The sequence below is a fragment of the Bufo bufo genome, chromosome 8 (genome assembly GCF_905171765.1).
Source record: "Bufo bufo chromosome 8, aBufBuf1.1, whole genome shotgun sequence".
NCBI lineage: Eukaryota > Metazoa > Chordata > Amphibia > Anura > Bufonidae > Bufo > Bufo bufo.
In genome coordinates this window covers 15,849,368-15,866,212 of record NC_053396.1, presented here as the reverse complement: position 1 = coordinate 15,866,212, position 16,845 = coordinate 15,849,368, and the positions used below count along the sequence as shown (strand labels likewise).

Genomic DNA, 16,845 nt, shown 5'->3' with positions numbered 1-16,845 from the left:
AAATCAGTCTTGAGATATTTCTTGGCCCAGTCTTGACGTTTCAGCTTGTGTGTCTTGTTCAGTGGTGGTCGTCTTTCAGCCTTTCTTACCTTGGCCATGTCTCTGAGTATTGCACACCTTGTGCTTTTGGGCACTCCAGTGATGTTGCAGCTCTGAAATATGGCCAAACTGGTGGCAAGTGGCATCTTGGCAGCTGCACGCTTGACTTTTCTCAGTTCATGGGCAGTTATTTTGCGCCGTGGTTTTTCCACACGCTTCTTGCGACCCTGTTGACTATTTTGAATGAAACGCTTGATTGTTCGATGATCACGCTTCAGAAGCTTTGCAATTTTAAGAGTGCTGCATCCCTCTGCAAGATATCTCACTATTTTTGACTTTTCTGAGCCTGTCAAGTCCTTCTTTTGACCCATTTTGCCAAAGGAAAGGAAGTTGCCTAATAATTATGCACACCTAATATAGGGTGTTGATGTCATTAGACCACACCCCTTCTCATTACAGAGATGCACATCACCAAATATGCTTAATTGGTAGTAGGCTTTCGAGCCTATACAGCTTGGAGTAAGACAACATGCATAAAGAGGATGATGTGGTCAAAATACTCATTTGCCTAATAATTCTGCACGCAGTGTACAGTTTCTCACCGTTTATTTGAGCACTAGGTGGGTTTATCCTTTTAATTATAAAGAGTAAAAGCTATGTTTGAAATGTATTCAGCCTAGGTCTTTATTCTAAGGAATACCCTGATGGACGGGTCAGCTGCCGAGCTTATAATAACACTGTAACCGTCAAGCTCTGCAGCCAGTGGTGACTGTAACCGCTAAGCTCTGCTATATCTGAGGGCTAGACCTTTTTCTATACGCAACTATCGTGTATACAGTATAGGATTTCTGTATTCCACTTGACGGTTTCAGTCTTTCACTGAGGCACACATCCCTAAGGTTATAAATCTCAGCCACAGTCTCTGACAACTCGCGCTAACCACATGTGGCGGGGCACGTGGATCAGGGCTCTCTTGTCAGGGCCACACTATGGAGGGCATCAGACGCTCCCTCTTCCTAACTGCCATCTTCCCCTCAACTGCCTCTTGCTGTCTCCTCCCCTGGACTGAGGCTTGACATCTGATTGGTCGTCAGCCTGCTGACACTAACCTGATTGGTGCTCGGCTCCGTTCAAACCCCCTTTATACATCAGACGCCAGTAGGAGGGCAACAAAGAGGACAGACGTCATACACGAAAGGTGGGACTCCCCCTCTTACACTCAAAGCTTGAAACAATTTAAAGGGGCTGCTCGATCCCATTACAAACTGCAGTACCCTGGCAAGGCCACTACACAGAGGACGGAGCCTTTTGTCTCCATCCAATGTTTTGATTACAGGCTGTCAAAAACAGCGGATTGGTGGGGGTGGCAGGTCCTGACGAAGGCTACCATATGGCCGGTAAACCATGGCTTAGCCGGCATTACTGGCAGGAGGCTGGTGTCAGGCCATATCTCAGGCTGCATGGCACCTAGAGGTATGAGCCTACGCTTCAAAGGCGTTTTCTGCGTGTTTAATACTAATGACCCATTCTCAGGATCTGATTGGCAGGGGTCCCATGGACCAGCTCTTTGAAGAGACTACGGTGCTCTGGTGAGCGCTGCTGCCGCTCCCTAGGCCATGTGACGTCACGTTTGTCAGTCACGTGGCCTAGATGCAGCTCAGTCCCATTCCAGCTAATGGAGCGGAGCTGCAATACCGAGCACTGCCACTATACAATGGGAGGCGCTGTGCTTGGTATAAGCTGTGAGAAGGCTACAGCCTCTCTAAACAGCTGATCTGTGGCGGTCCCACTCCCAGCACCCCCACTGATCACATACTGATGACCTATCCTGTGGGTGGCCGTATGTTGCTTTTTTCACATTTTTGCGGATTAGATGCGGACCCATTCACGTCTATGGGGACCCAAAAGATGCGGACCGCGCTCCGTGTGCTGTCCGCATCTATTCTTCCGTTCCATGTCCTGCAAAGCAAACAAAACATGTCCTATACTTGTCAGTGAAAATCAGGACTTGGCCCCGTTAAGGCCTCATGCACACGACCGTTTTGTGCATTCGCGTCCGTGGTTCCGTTTTCCGTTTTTTTTCGTGGACCCCCTGACTTTCAATGGGTCCGTGGAAAAATCGGAAAATGCACTGTTTGGCAGCCGCATCCGTGATCCGTGTTTCCTGGCCGTGAAAAAAATATGACCTGTCCTATTTTTTTCACGGTCAACAGTTCGCGGACCCATTCAAGTCAATGGGTCCGTGAAAAATCACGGATGCACACAAGATTGTCATACGCGTCCGTGATCCGCGTCCGTGATCCGTGTCCGTTTTTTCCTATCATTTCAATGGCAAACTTGACTTTTTCATTTTTCATGTCCGTGGATCCTCCAAAAATCAAGGAAGACCCACGGAAGAACACGGATCACGGAACAACGGAAAATGTTTTTGCGAACCGCAAAAAAAAACGTCCGTGTGCATGAGGCCTAAAGTCTATGGGTCTGCAAAAATGCGGAATGCAATTTGTTTTTTGTGAACCGCAAAAAAAAAGGATCCGCTATTCTGTCCCGTATTTTTGACAGAATCTGCAATGCTCCGAGATCAGTGGGCGCACGCCTGCTCTCTGGATGTCACATAGGGGGGAGAAGATGATCCCTCTCTGTTATATCCGCTCTGCTCCTAATTAGTCCCTTTTATTGATGTTTCCGTGCGTCCTCATCACCACGTCAGATTAGCCGCACCGAGCGAACCGACATCAGTACAGTCTCCATGTTAAGCCTCCTGCACACGGCCGTATTTGGGATCCGCATTTTTTTTGCGGGTCGGACGCTCTTCACGTTCATTTCTATGGGGTCCACAAAAAGAAAAGAAAAAAACTGGACGGCCCACGGACCCACTAAAGTCAAGAGGGGTCATTTACTAAGGCCGGTCTATGATTCCCCCCCCCCCCCCCCCCTATAAATTAGACGCATCTACGGCGGTCCGTGCCCCTGGCTGGAGTCGTTTTTCGCCAACATTGAAGACTGTTTCCAAGCGTGAATTTGCAGGGGCACGCCCTGTCCCACCCGACTGCCGATCATAGACTAAAACCGGGCGTGCCACTAAATATTGTCACAAAGGGGACTCACGACAATTTTTTTTGTCTAAATGACGCCGAATGGGTGTGCAAAACATGTGGATGCCACACGGACGCTAGAATGGGCAAACTGGGCTCCTGCATAGGGCCACATGGTTCAGGGGCTGCATTGGAATGGGTGAAGAGGAGGGATTCTTCCTGTTTTATGGATATTTTCTTCCCTTCATTCCTTACACTGGTCTCGCAGTATTTTATATTAAAATGACCGGAAAACAATGGTTTTTAAGGTGCAAAACTAAGAATATGATCAAACCATTGGCGCCCCCAAAACATGTCCAGTATTTTGCGCAACACGTGTACATAATGTAACCACTGGTGAAGATACATTACGCGTTACTTTCAGTCATGTACCTCCAGGGCGTCCAATGGGCGCAGCTCTAAGCCCCGTACACCTCATCCGTGCATAAAAACTGGCGCGCGGAGCGGTCACCCACAGCAGCCAATCAGAGTGCAGAATTACTTACAGCTGTAAAATGAAAGCAGCGATCTCATTGGTTGCTACGGGCGACGGTTGCCTTTCAGGTCAGGATCATTAGCTGAGGGAAAATTCGCTTGGGGAGGGTGTTTCCAACGTGACGTCACCGTGTAACCCCTCCCCCTCCCCAGCTGTAGGTTCCCTCCCGGCATGCATTGCGCTGGTAGCGACGTGTTCTTCTATTGTCATCAGGATCCCGGCTGGAGGCTGCGGGCAGCGGAGGGATACCGGGGCCGGTGCCGGAGGAGCGGGGCTCTCGGAGGTGCGTTTCCTGTGTGTGTATATATATTCTCATTCCTATAGGGGCAGGTTACACGAGGATTATAATGTGGCTGTTATTTAAGGTCCTGGGTGGCAGCAGAGCTAGCCGACAACCATCATAGCTTCTGCAGGGCACTGACCTAATCACACAGGGGTAGAGCCTGGGGAAGTGACAGAAATGGAGTCGGACTGCTTCTCGGCCTCGTTCACACATCCGTGAAGGATCCGTGTTTGGTCCGTTTGTCATTGGTGTTTCATGGACACTGCTAGGCTGAATATTAGTTTCCAGAGCACCTGGGTCATGTGATCTCCTAGTCAGACAGGCTCGGGTCATGTGATCACGATGCCGTCCGCAGCGTCCAGACCCTCGATGATCCGCCGCTCTAGTTCGCTCTTTAGCCCACTCTAGCTTGTTCTCGATCACTCTCTTTTGCTCTAGATCGCATCGCTCTCTTTTGCTCTAGATCGCTCTCGCTCTCTTTTGCTCTAGATCGCATCGCTCTCGCTCTCTTTTGCTCGCTCTCTTTTGCTCTAGATCGCTCTCGCTCTCTTTTGCTCTAGATCGCATCGCTCTCTTTTGCTCGCTCTCTTTTGCTCTAGATCGCTCTCGCTCTCTTTTGCTCTAGATCGCTCTCGCTATCTTTTGCTCGCTCTCGTTCTCTTTTGCTCGATCTCGCTCTTTTTCTCACTCTCTTTTGCTCTAGATCGCATCGCTCTCTTTTGCTCTCTCTCTCTCTTTTGCTCTAGATCGCTCTCGCTCTCTCTCTCTCTCTTTTGCTCTAGATCGCTCTCGCGCTCTCTCTCTCTCTCTTTTGCTCTAGATCGCTCTCGCGCTCTCTCTCTCTCTTTTGCTCTAGATCGCTCTCGCGCTCTCTCTCTCTCTCTCTCTTTTGCTCTAGATCGCTCTCGCGCTCTCTCTCTCTCTTTTGCTCTAGATCGCTCTCGCGCTCTCTCTCTCTCTCTCTCTCTTTTGCTCTAGATCGCTCTCGCGCTCTCTCTCTCTCTTTTGCTCTAGATCGCTCTCGCGCTCTCTCTCTCTCTCTCTCTCTTTTGCTCTAGATCGCTCTCGCGCTCTCTCTCTCTCTCTTTTGCTCTAGATCGCTCTCGCGCTCCCTCTCTCTCTCTTTTGCTCTAGATCGCTCTCGCGCTCTCTCTCTTTTGCTCTAGATCGCTCTCTCTCTTGCCCTCGCTCCCATATCTATATATATATATATATTTTTTTTTTTTAAAGATAGACTAGTTTTCTAATGAAGAGCCCAGTGATTAGTGTGGAGTCCGTCGCGCTGCTGTTCTCTTAGCGGCTGGTGCACTGTGCTAAGGAGAGACTGACAGACGTGGCTCCTCTGGTCATGGGCCATCAAGTCTCGCCGTCACACCCGCCTTACATTGTGGTCCTTAAAGGGGCCGCGTCACTTCAGCAAATAGCGTTTATTGTGTAGAGAAAGTTAATACAAGGCACTTACTAATGTATTGTGATTCTCCATATTGCTTCCTTTTCCATCACATTATACACTGCTTGTTTCCATGGTTATGACCACCCTGCAATCCAGCAATATAGATAAAAGCGCCGGCCTATGCACACCCGCTCCGTTTCCTTTAGTGTGCAAGCGCGACCACCACTGCTAGATTGCCCCTTTTAAGTGAGACAGCCCCATTTAAAGGGGCTTTCCAGGCTCCGCAGGCTGATGGTCTATCGTTATCTGATCGTCTGGAACCCAAAACACCGCCCTTCTGTCGATCAGATGTTCTGCAGTCGTTTTTACCAGCCCTTATCCATGCTTCTGGCTCTTACGATATTGGTGTCATGGTTTACTGCAAGAATTATGTTCATGAATCAGGTGGCTCAGGATGAGCAGTGTTAGTTCTTAGATCCATTGATTCATGCTTCATGTATGGTGCGAGGTGAGTGGATGACCATCTGAATCTGTTCTCTCTACAGGAGGTCATACAGTCGTGTGGAGCATGTAGGTTCCAGCTTATGAGAAGACGCCCTGATCCACCCCAGATTCTGCAGCGCAGGCGCCAAGAACTCCGATCGCTACCCAAGACACCTCCAAGATGAGCACAGTAGAGCCAGACGCAGCAGCGCAGGGGAACCCGCCCGCCACCACGGCTCCGGACGATGGCATGACATGGTGGTACCGCTTGATGTGTCGGCTCGCCGGGGTCCTCGGGGGCATATGTAAGTACTGATCTGCCCAGCCATAGATTTCTGGCCTTCATCTTGTGGCTTACCAACTATTGCAAAACTACAACGGCCACCAGGGACCACAGCTGCATGCTGGGAGTTGTAGTTTTTCAACAGCTGGAGAGCCGCCGTTTGGAGACAGAGATTCTCCACCAGCGGGGGTAGCCCCTCACAGGGAAGAACTCTGGTTGATGAGACTAATTAATTAATTAATTAATTAATTTAACTTAGTTAAAGAACATCTATCAGCAAGATATACCTTTATTAAACCAGGCATACTGCCTGGGTAGGGTTGATCCTGCTGAGTAAAACAACACCTCAGTTCTGCAGATCCGTTCCACCATTCCTCAGTGGTTTCAGGGCCTGATTTCTCATCCGGCCCTGTAAACTCGCATATGCGCTGTAGACTACACAATTGGCGCATGAACAGCAGATCTGCCTCTCCAGCATCGCCGATGACGTCATCCTCCACCGGAAGGAAGCTGATCATCTTCTGGGTGGAGAGGATGATGTCATCAGGTCGTAGTCAACTCTGATGCCGGAGCGGCAGATCTACTGCACATGTGCTGATAGTGTAATCTACTGCGCAGGCGCTAAATCACAGGATCAAGTGAAAGAGAGAGTGGCCATCGACGCAGAGTGGAGGAGCTCTGGTGCTCTAAGGAGGAGAGTGGCCAAACCCTGGTGCTCTAAGGAGGAGAGTGGCCAAACCCTGGTGCTCTAAGGAGGAGAGTGGCCAAACCCTGGTGCTCCAAGGAGGAGAGTGGCCAAACCCTGGTGCTCCAAGGAGGAGAGTGGCCAAACCCTGGTGCTCCAAGGAGGAGAGTGGCCAAACCCTGGTGCTCCAAGGAGGAGAGTGGCCAAACCCTGGTGCTCCAAGGAGGAGAGTGGCCAAACCCTGGTGCTCCAAGGAGGAGAGTGGCCAAACCCTGGTGCTCCAAGGAGGAGAGTGGCCAAACCCTGGTGCTCCAAGGAGGAGAGTGGCCAAACCCTGGTGCTCCAAGGAGGAGAGTGGCCAAACCCTGGTGCTCCAAGGAGGAGAGTGGCCAAACCCTGGTGCTCCAAGGAGGAGAGTGGCCAAACCCTGGTGCTCCAAGGAGGAGAGTGGCCAAACCCTGGTGCTCCAAGGAGGAGAGTGGCCAAACCCTGGTGCTCCAAAGGCCTAATGTACATATTAGTAAAAAGTGAAGTTACTCAGGAATGCCGTGATGTATCTGTATGATTGAGGTATTGTTTTACTCATCAGGATCCACCCTACCAGGCAGTATTAGGGTTGATCCTGCATATAGATGGCCTTTAATCAAACATACATATTATATATCCACCTGTACAGCAAATTCATACCCCTATTGTGACCTCCGTATCCAAAAAATGGTAGGACTGTTTTTTTTATGTAACCCTGTAAATTAATACTACCTAAAAACAATGATCCGACCGGGCCGCCAAAAGAGACAATTGCTCAATAGATATGGACAATTCCTATGAACCTGAATCCACGGACGATGCCTGATTATTGGATTTTCTGTTATATTGTAAAATATCTCCGGATTCCTGGTTAAGGCCTCTTTCACATGACCGTATGGCTTTTTCAGTATTTTGCGGATCCGTTGTTCCGTTTTTTGTTACCGTTCCGTTTTTACAGTATACTGTAATTACATAGAAAAAATTGGGCTGGGCATAAAATATTCAATAGATGGTTCCGCAAAAACGGAACGGACACGGAAGACATACGGATGCAATTCCGTATGTGTTTAGTTTTTTTTGCAGACACATAGACTTGAATGGAGCCACGGAACGTGATTTGCGGGCAATAATAGGACTTGTTCTATCTTTCAACGGAAACGGAATGCCTACGGAGTACATTCAGTTTTTTTTAAATGAATGGTTCCGTATACGGAATGCAAAAAACGGTCCGCAAACAGGGAAAAAAAACACCCGGTTTTGTGAAAGAGGCCTAAGGCCTCATGCACACGACCGTTGTTGTGTTCCGTTCCGCAAAATGGGGTTCGTTGTTCCGTGATCCGTTTTTGTTTCCGTCTGTCTTCCTTTATTTTTGTTGAGGATCACCAGACATAAAGAAATGTAAAAAAAAAAAGTCTGACAGGTTTGCCATGCAAATGATAGGAAAAAAACGGACGCAGATGACAATCTTGTGTGCCTCCGCGTTCTTTAGCGGTCCCATTGACTTGAATGGGCCCACGAACCGTTTTCCGCAAAAATAATAGGACAGGTTATATTTTTTTTGACGGACTGGAACCACGGATCACGGATGCGGATGACAAACGGTGCATTAGCCGAGTTTTCAACGGACCCATTGAAAATCACAAAAAACGGCGCAACGGACACGGAATAAAACAACGGTCGTGTGCATGAGGCCTAAATCTGAAATACTGTTGTCTGGAAGCCCTCCGTCCGACTGTGTGTCTGCAGCCTGCGGATGACACTACAACTCCCATCATGCCCTGCCCGCTGCTCTAATGCCTTGCCCTAGTGCACACTGATAACTTTACTGATCGCCTTTCTTTGCTGGCAGTGACAGCCTGACCAGGGATGCGGGGCCCCTGCGCAGTCGCCTGAGCGGGTGCTGTCACCAGGTGATCCGGTTTATCTGATTGTGTTGCTGGCTCCCGTCCATCTGTTGTGTGGGATTAGTGAAGGTCAGGAAGTTTGGGCGTCACCGGCCTCTCCTGTCCTGACCCTTGCGGGGGAGGGGACTGATATTTAGGAGGACCATTATTATTGATGACTATGCCGACCGCCATCTGCCAGCGTTTATTACCTCCTTATATCAGGCGCTGTTCACATCTGCGCGTCCGTTGCCGATTCTGCCAGGAAAAATAGCGCAGCCCTGTAAGGGTCTGTTCACACTGAGTCATTTCTGTGCATTTTCTGAATGCATCCCTAGCAAACCCAGCCGTCTGTCTAATCCGATTTTTTGTCAAGATGCATTTGGGTGGGGAGCCCCTTTAAGGGTCCATTCACACGTCCGCAAGTGTTTTGCGTTCCGCAAATTGCGGATCCGCAAAGCACGGACACCCGGCCATGTGCGTTCCGCATTTTGCGGACCGCACATGGCCGGTACGTAATAGAAATACCTTTTCTTGTCCGTGTCTGCGGACAAGTATAGGACATGTTCTATTTTTTTTTGCGGATGCGGACAGCACATTGGAAATGAATGGGTCCGCACCCGTTCTGCACAATCCGGAACGGATCCGGACCAAACTTGCGGACGTGTGAATGGACCCTATGGAAGGGCCAAACCTGGAAATTCCCATGTTCTGACCCCCCTTCCTTTTCCTTTTTTTTAAAACAAGTAAAATCTCCTTTAACCCTTGCAGCCGGCAGTAATTATGCGCTGCCTGCGCCTTCCCACGCTCTGCGCCCGTCACCCCGTGCGGCTGATGTTACACTGGTTAAGAATACCGGGCTTTGTTCCGGGTGCTGTCAGCTGAGAGGGGTGGGGGTATCGTATGTAGAGGGGCTATGCACTATTAATGAGCACGGCAGCTCACCGTGACGGGGCTGGGGGGCCGGGCACAGCTATTTGTGGCTTTGTCTTCTGCCCGCATTCAGCCTGGCATTACACTGAGCTCTGCTTCCCAAACCTGGCGCTCCCTGCGGACGCTGCCCATGTACAGCCCCACTTGGATGCCGCGTCGTCCTATAGTGACACTGTGCCCCATAGGCCGGCATTGCGTAACCGGAGCCGCACAGCTCATCATTCAGCCATAACCTGCAACCTCTGAATGCACTTTGTGCTTACGTTCCATTTTCAATATCTCCGCTGGCTGTCAGTCCATTTGTATTCGGAGACTGGAAGCTTGTCCAGGCCTCCTCCTCGGACAGGAGCAGGGTTCGCTGCAGGGCGGTCTACGGCAACGAACCGGACATTTGATGGGTTTTTAGACTCTAGATGTAAAATGATTCAAAATGACTCCATTCGTTGACAGCATGCAGGTATCTTATATATGGCGAGGACTTGGTACTCAAAGTAAATTACAACATTGCAGAACTTTTCATTACGCAGTGATTAAGGGCATGGGGGGGGGGGGGGGGGCTGATGAGAACACCCCTTTAAGTCTGCAGCACATCTGGGACCGGCTCCTGTATCCAGAACGGGGCCCACGAAATGTACACAGGTGTGGCCGGCCTCCGTTCACTGCCATGGGAGTTGAGAAAACAGCCGAACGCATTCCTATGGGGGATTATGGCGAGGTGGCGGCGCTATAGTCAAGTGCGCTCACTCCCATGTAGATGGATGAAGAGCAACGCTGCACATGCGCGGTGTTCTCTCCTTCGAGGGGCCCTGTTCTCTAGAGAGGTGGGACCCGCTCCTATCTGGCATTGATGGCCTATTCTAGCCCATATGGACAACCCCTTTAACATCCTCGCCAGGGCCGCTGCAGATTCCTGATGGCTTGGCCATTTAATTACCTCTGCAGTGGCCACTATAGGGGAAATCTGGTACTGCATGCCAACCAGTCAGCGTTCACTTGAGCGGAAGTCGAAATTTAGAGTGTTCCCTGTCCTTCTTCTCTTACAGCCTGCGCCGTTGCCGGCCTGTGGAACTGCATCACCATCAACCCAATGAACATTGCAGCTGGAGTCTTCATGATGTAAGTAGATCCGCTAACTAATACGAACGATGAGTGTTCTAGTCCAGGACTGCCTTGACAAATGGAGTCAACAAGTTTGTCGCCACCGCTATCCGTTTTTAGCAGAGCTCCCGTTATGCAGTGAGGCAGTTCAGGGCTTTTCTGCAGCAGATCACTAGCTTAGGGAGTAGGTTTTGGCTGTGAAAGCTGCAGAATTATGAATGCAGCTCTGGAGTATGATGAGGATAAATGGAATGTATTGACAGAGTTACTCAGGGCTGGGCCTTTGGGCACTGGGTAGTTCTTGCTGAACTCTCCAGCACCTTCTTCGTCACGCTATCTGGGTAATATTTAGATTTGGGCGGAGGTAACAGTTTATTTTCAGCCAGCGGTCGTCCGGCAGGGTGTCATTAGGACAGCTCGGCTTACGACGTCCTGTCCCCTTGTGCTTTATCATAGCTTTCCTATCATGTTTCCCTTTTGCTTTTCCCAGCTGCAGTATCCTTGTCCCGACACAGGGTGGTGCTGCAGCTCTCCTCATATGTGTATATATATTGGCATGGACTCCCCTTTTTATGTGCATTTCCTCTGCAGCGCCACCACAGGGGAAACCAAGCATTGCACTGTTCCCATTCAAATGGATGGGGGTTATCTGTGTAATGTACGGACATGCTGGATCCTCCAGAGCAAAATTAACTCTTTGTAGCGGCTCTAGCTTACAGATGAGGGTCCCGAAAGGGGGATCCCAACATGGAATGGACTAATAGGATATTAGAAAATCAGACAAGGCGTTTTCTACGTTTATTTTTATTTTTTTACTGATGACCTATCCTCAGGATAGGTCATCAGTATCCGATCAGTGGGGGTCCGACACCCAGGACATCGACGATCAGCAGTTTGTGAAGGCACCAGTGCTCGCAGTACACTATTGACGAGGGAAACAATATTCTCTGTTTCTGCCCTTCAGTCGCCATCATCTTCAAATTACCCGACGCTTCGACCTGCGCCATGTGATTCCTTGTGGCCCATAGGAACCCCCTAATTAGAATATAGGGGGAAGGAAGGGGCCGTTTAGTAGGTGCAGAGGCCATGATGTTGTAGACTTGGTAGGAGGTAATGTTTCTCGGATTGCTTCCTCCCCGCAGGGTGAACGCGCTGGTCCTGTTCCTGTGTGAGGCGCCATTCTGCTGCCAGTTCATCGAGTTTGCAAATGTGGTCGCGAGTAAAGTGGATAGGTTGAGGCCCTGGCAGAAGGCGTTCTTCTACTGCGGGTACGGTAATACGTGGGCGCAAACCTGAGGGATTCTGGTACTCGCTGCTCTACCCTCCGTAGCTGTGGGCTGATCTTGTGTTTCTTCTCCACAGGATGGCGCTGTTTCCCATATTTCTCAGCTTCGGTATAACCACTCTTTTTGGCAACGCGATCGCCTTTGCAACGGGAGTGCTGTACGGATTATCTGCCTTGGGGAAGAAGTAAGATATGGCTTTTTTCTTTTCCTGTCATTCCCTCTAGACCAGTAGGCACTTCAGTGAGGCACCGTATACCGGTTTAAAGAGAACCTGTCGCTAAATTGGCGTCTTCTCCGCTGGATTTCCATCTTGTTGTGACCATAACTCACAGCGTGCCTTTATGGCTTGGCCCCCGTCAGTGCATGCTAGGAGTTGTAGTCTCACAACCGCTAAAGAGCACATCTATAAAATGCCCTTTGAGTGGCCGCGGATCTGCCTCCTGAAACCTCAAGCGAATAGATCTTATGCTGAGGGGTTGTATACGACCGTGCAGTTCCCCTGCATGGAGCACTGGAGGCAAAATGCAGAATGATGGCCCCCCTGTAAATGAAAGGAATGGATGGAATCTGTGGCTGGGTGGGGGCCCCCCTCCGTGACATATCTGGGAAAGCTAGGTAATAAGGATTTTTTATGAGTTTTAGGCTACGTCTACACGACGACATTTGTCGCGCGACAGATAGGGCACAACTACACTGCAACATTTGTAGCGCAACATTTTGTTGCACTAATGTCGCGCGACAATTTTTATAATGGCAGTCTATGGTGTCGCACTGCAACATGCAACATGCTGCGACGCAACAGTCGCAGAAAAATCCATCTCGAATGGATTTTCTGCGACTGTTGCGTCGCAGTCGCAGCATGTTGCAGTGCGACACCATAGACTGCCATTATAAAAATTGTCGCGCGACGTTAGTGCAACAAAATGTTGCGCTACAAATGTCGTCGTGTAGACGTAGCCTAAGAGGGGCTTTGGCAGACACCCCCACCTTCTACTCAGATGTGCAAAGGGAAGCTTGCTCTCTGCCTCTGTGTCCCAGCGCCTTCACTGCCCCGATCAGGTCCCCGCTGTCAACATCTGCTTTCACACCACTGCAGCCAATCACTGGCCTCAGTGGTGACCTGCCCCCCCTTGCGTCATGTGTTTTGCAGATGAATGCACAATTTCAAGTTTGGATATTCTTTACATTTTGCATCGCACACTTCAATAAAGGTAATAACAGCACTTCATTAAAGGGGTTATCCGAGACTAAAAAATGTCCCCCATAGGCCCAGGCCCCTCACACTGATTCTACTTACCTGCCCCCCCCCCCCGGCGCCGAGAGCCAGGTAAGTATATTCAATGTGAGGGACCTGGGTGTACGCTAATAATATAATTTTACATATATATATACTCACACCATATTTTTCACCCTATAAGACGCACCTAGGTTTTAGAGGTGGAAGTGTAAGAACCTCAGATCAGAGACCCCAATGTTAATCAGACCTCATATCAGACAAAAAAATAATAATCAGCTCTCCTCTCCTCCAGCGCTCTTCCTGCTGTGACCCGACGTTGCACAGCGCGCGTTGAGAGCGCGCCTACATCCTCATGCTTTATGCAGATCACACTCGCAGCACGGCAGACAAAGACCAGAGAGCAGCGAGCACAGAGCACCGTATTCACCGCTCCTACTGTACTAATGAGCGCTTCCATAATAGAAGTGCTCATTAGTATTCACCCCATAAGATGAACTGACATTTTCCTCCCACTTCTAGGGGGGAAAAAGTGTGTCTTATAGGGTGAAAAATACAGTATATAGCGATCTTATGTCCGTTATTAAGTATAAAGGATAAAGAACTTACATCACTGATTTGAGTAGGTATCATCTGGCCACCCATCGGCTGGGGAACCCTTTTCACAGCGTAGGCCAGGGGCTCAATCAGGAAAACGCCCTCCATTCATTTCTATGCCCCCAATGTATGAGGTGACACAACCCCTTTAATTGCCCCTCTGCCTTCACATTACAGGGGTGACGCTGTCGCTTACGCAAAACTCCAGCAGCAGAAGAAGCAGCCGGATGAAGAGAAGCAGGCCGGGACCTAAGGAGCTCCGCACCGCAACGTTCTTCTCTCATTCACTTTTTAACTTTTTAACTTTTTTTACACTGATTTTTGATGTGCGTTTTAAAGACTATAAACCTGGCGAATCCCCGGCAGCGCAGCGGTGGTCGGATACAATGGGAGTCTTCCTGCGAGGGGTCGTCTTGTGGTGCATTTGGTGGAACTCTGCCCTTAGGGTGAGGTTTGGTACAATAAGGGGGGGGGGGGGGGGGGGGTCTGTTCTTTGTTTCCGCGGTTTTATCTCAGTTTCTTCAGATTATACCGAATCTACAGCACAATTTACTGGGTGTGCGGGAGGGAGAGGGCAAAATCGGCGAATACTGGGAAGGGGGTCTTCAGGATTGTTTAAAGGGGCACTAACTGGGAAGTCTCCTCTCTTCCCCGATCACTACTTATAATGCGCCACTATACAAGCAACTAAAAGGGGTTAGTTGCCCCTTTTTAAAGGGATTTTCCATCTTGCACGTCTATGCCATATCCCCAGTGTGATTAGTGGGGTCTTCCTGCTGAGACCAAGATTCACCACACATGTTAAAGGGGTTATCGCGTCAACGCCATTTATCACCTATTTGTAGGGTAGGTGGTGAATGTATGATCCTTTTGGGATCTGACCGCTTGGAGCCCCTAAGAGAACGGGGGGGTCCCCTGTGTGCACATGCCGATCCGACGCTCCAGTCACATAAATGAGAAGTGATTAGGGTGCCCCTTTTCTGGGGGTCTCAACACCTTTTGTTGATTTTGGCATAACATTTTTATATGGATCCCCCCTCCCCTTTTAAACCACCCTCGTAGTATTGCTATTAGTAGTCGCAGAGGGTTCCCAACCATTGGCGCTCCATCGGCACCCACCAATCTGCGCGTTACATAGGCTGTAGAAATTACCGTAACTATTACAGTCACGTAGGTCAAAGAGGTCTTCACCGGGTCGGTCGCTGAGTTTCAAGAGCCCAGGGGACACAACTGGAAGCCCCTCGATCCTCCCTATGGACCGAATGGACATAAAGTCCTGGAATTTACCTTCACACGATGCTGCTACATGATGGAGGAGCAGAGAAAGTTCGGTGACCGAACGGGTAGTTGTCTGGGTGCAACCATGGATTTTAAAGGGATACTCGCCATCAGCCACCTGGATGGACACCAGTGACTATGCCCCTTTAAGAAGTACCAGCAATTTAACTTTGGACTAGTAGAATGTACTTGATTGTAGCCGTTAATTTACTGTTTACATAGAGCGTAGATTTCAGGAGCCTGTCGCACAAGGCAGTGAGCGTACATCCATTCGCATCAACCACGGCCATGATGGTTTACTTAAAGGGGGTTCTCCTGAAATCTCACAGATGTTTTAAAAAAAATAATAATAATTTTCTAGGAGAGACAGCGCCACTCTTGCCCAGGGGCTGTATCTGGTATTGCAGCTCAGCCTCTTTCAAGGTTCATTCAGAAGTCTGTATTTCTGTCTGCGCGTCCGTTCCGCAATATTTTGCGGAACAGGTGCAGACCCATTCATTTTTAATGGTGCAGATAGCACACACCGCGCGGCTGGCCACCTCCGTAGTTCCGTTCCGCGGCCCCGCAGAAAAAAGATAGAGCGCGTCCTATTCTTGTCTGCAATCACGGACAAGAATAGGCATTTCCTAACATAGGGCCGGCCACCATGTGCCGTCCGCAAAATTCAGAACGCACGCGGCCGGTATCCATGTTCTGCGGACCGCAAAACACTTACGGACGTCTGAATGGACCTTAAGAGTGGTACTGTTTCTTATGCCAACCTTTTAAAGGGGGTTTTCCAGGAGTTTAATATGGATGGCCTCTCCTCGGGGGAGGGGATCGGTGAGAGCCGCAGCTTACCAAGCACAGCGCCGTACATTATATAGTGGCTGTGCTCGGTATTTCACTTGAATGGGACTGAAGGACGTGATGTCACCAGAGTGCCACAGTCTCTTCAACAGCCGATCGGTGTCGGGAGTCGCAGGCCCCACCGGTCCTGAGGATGCATCATAATTAAATTCCTAGAAAAAAAACCTCTAATGGAAACCACCAGGTGCTCCGGGCATAATACATTGCAGCAGATTTATTATTTAGGCCAGAGTGCTCCAAAAACCTGGCATAATTGCTGTACGCTACATTTATTGTCCGTTACCTGATGGTCCAGCATTGCTTGACCTCCTCATATGTAGGCCCATGAAGGAGAGCAGTGTCGGTCATCTCTCAAAGACCACATCTTAAAGGGGTTCTCTGCTGCAGCAGTGTGAGCAGAGGCTGCCAACCATGTAATGTGTAGCCATCTGATGTCCCAACTCTGCCCCTGATGGCAGATAAGAATTGGGCAGTTAGATTTCAACATGCCCGATCCTGTTGTCAATGCAGATCAAACGGCGCCTGGCAGCAGCTTCCACCCCTTTCCCTATTTAAGGGCATCTGTCAGCAGATTTGTACCTATGACACCGGCTGACCTGTTCCATGTGCGCTTGGCAGCTGAAGGCATCTGTGTTGGTCCCATGTTCATATGTTTCCTCATTGCTGAGAAAAATGATGTTTTACTATATGCAAATGAGCCTCTAGGAGCAACGGGGGCGTTACCATTACACCTAGAGGCTCTGCTCCCTCTGTACTCTGACCAGGCCAGACAGAGAAAACCTCATAACGACTGGCCCTGTCAATCAAAGTGCAGTGGACGCAGCAGAGACTCTAGGTGTAATGGTAACGCCCCCGTTGCTCCTAGAGGCTCATTTGCATATATTAAAACATCACTTTTCTCAGCAAAGAGGAAACATATGAACA

General features: G+C 49.6%; 1 protein-coding gene across 1 annotated transcript; it reads left to right on the top strand.

Annotated features, from left to right (window-relative positions):
- The first annotated feature begins 3,760 nt into the window (after positions 1-3,760).
- CACFD1 (calcium channel flower domain containing 1) lies at positions 3,761-16,786 on the top strand. Its single transcript, XM_040406210.1, has 6 exons — positions 3,761-3,892; positions 5,831-6,073; positions 10,623-10,695; positions 11,820-11,945; positions 12,040-12,147; positions 13,972-16,786. The coding sequence occupies exons 2-6, from the start codon at positions 5,950-5,952 to the stop codon at positions 14,045-14,047; spliced, it is 507 nt and encodes a 168-aa protein (XP_040262144.1). The 5' UTR covers positions 3,761-3,892; positions 5,831-5,949; the 3' UTR covers positions 14,048-16,786.
- Positions 16,787-16,845: the final 59 nt, after the last annotated feature.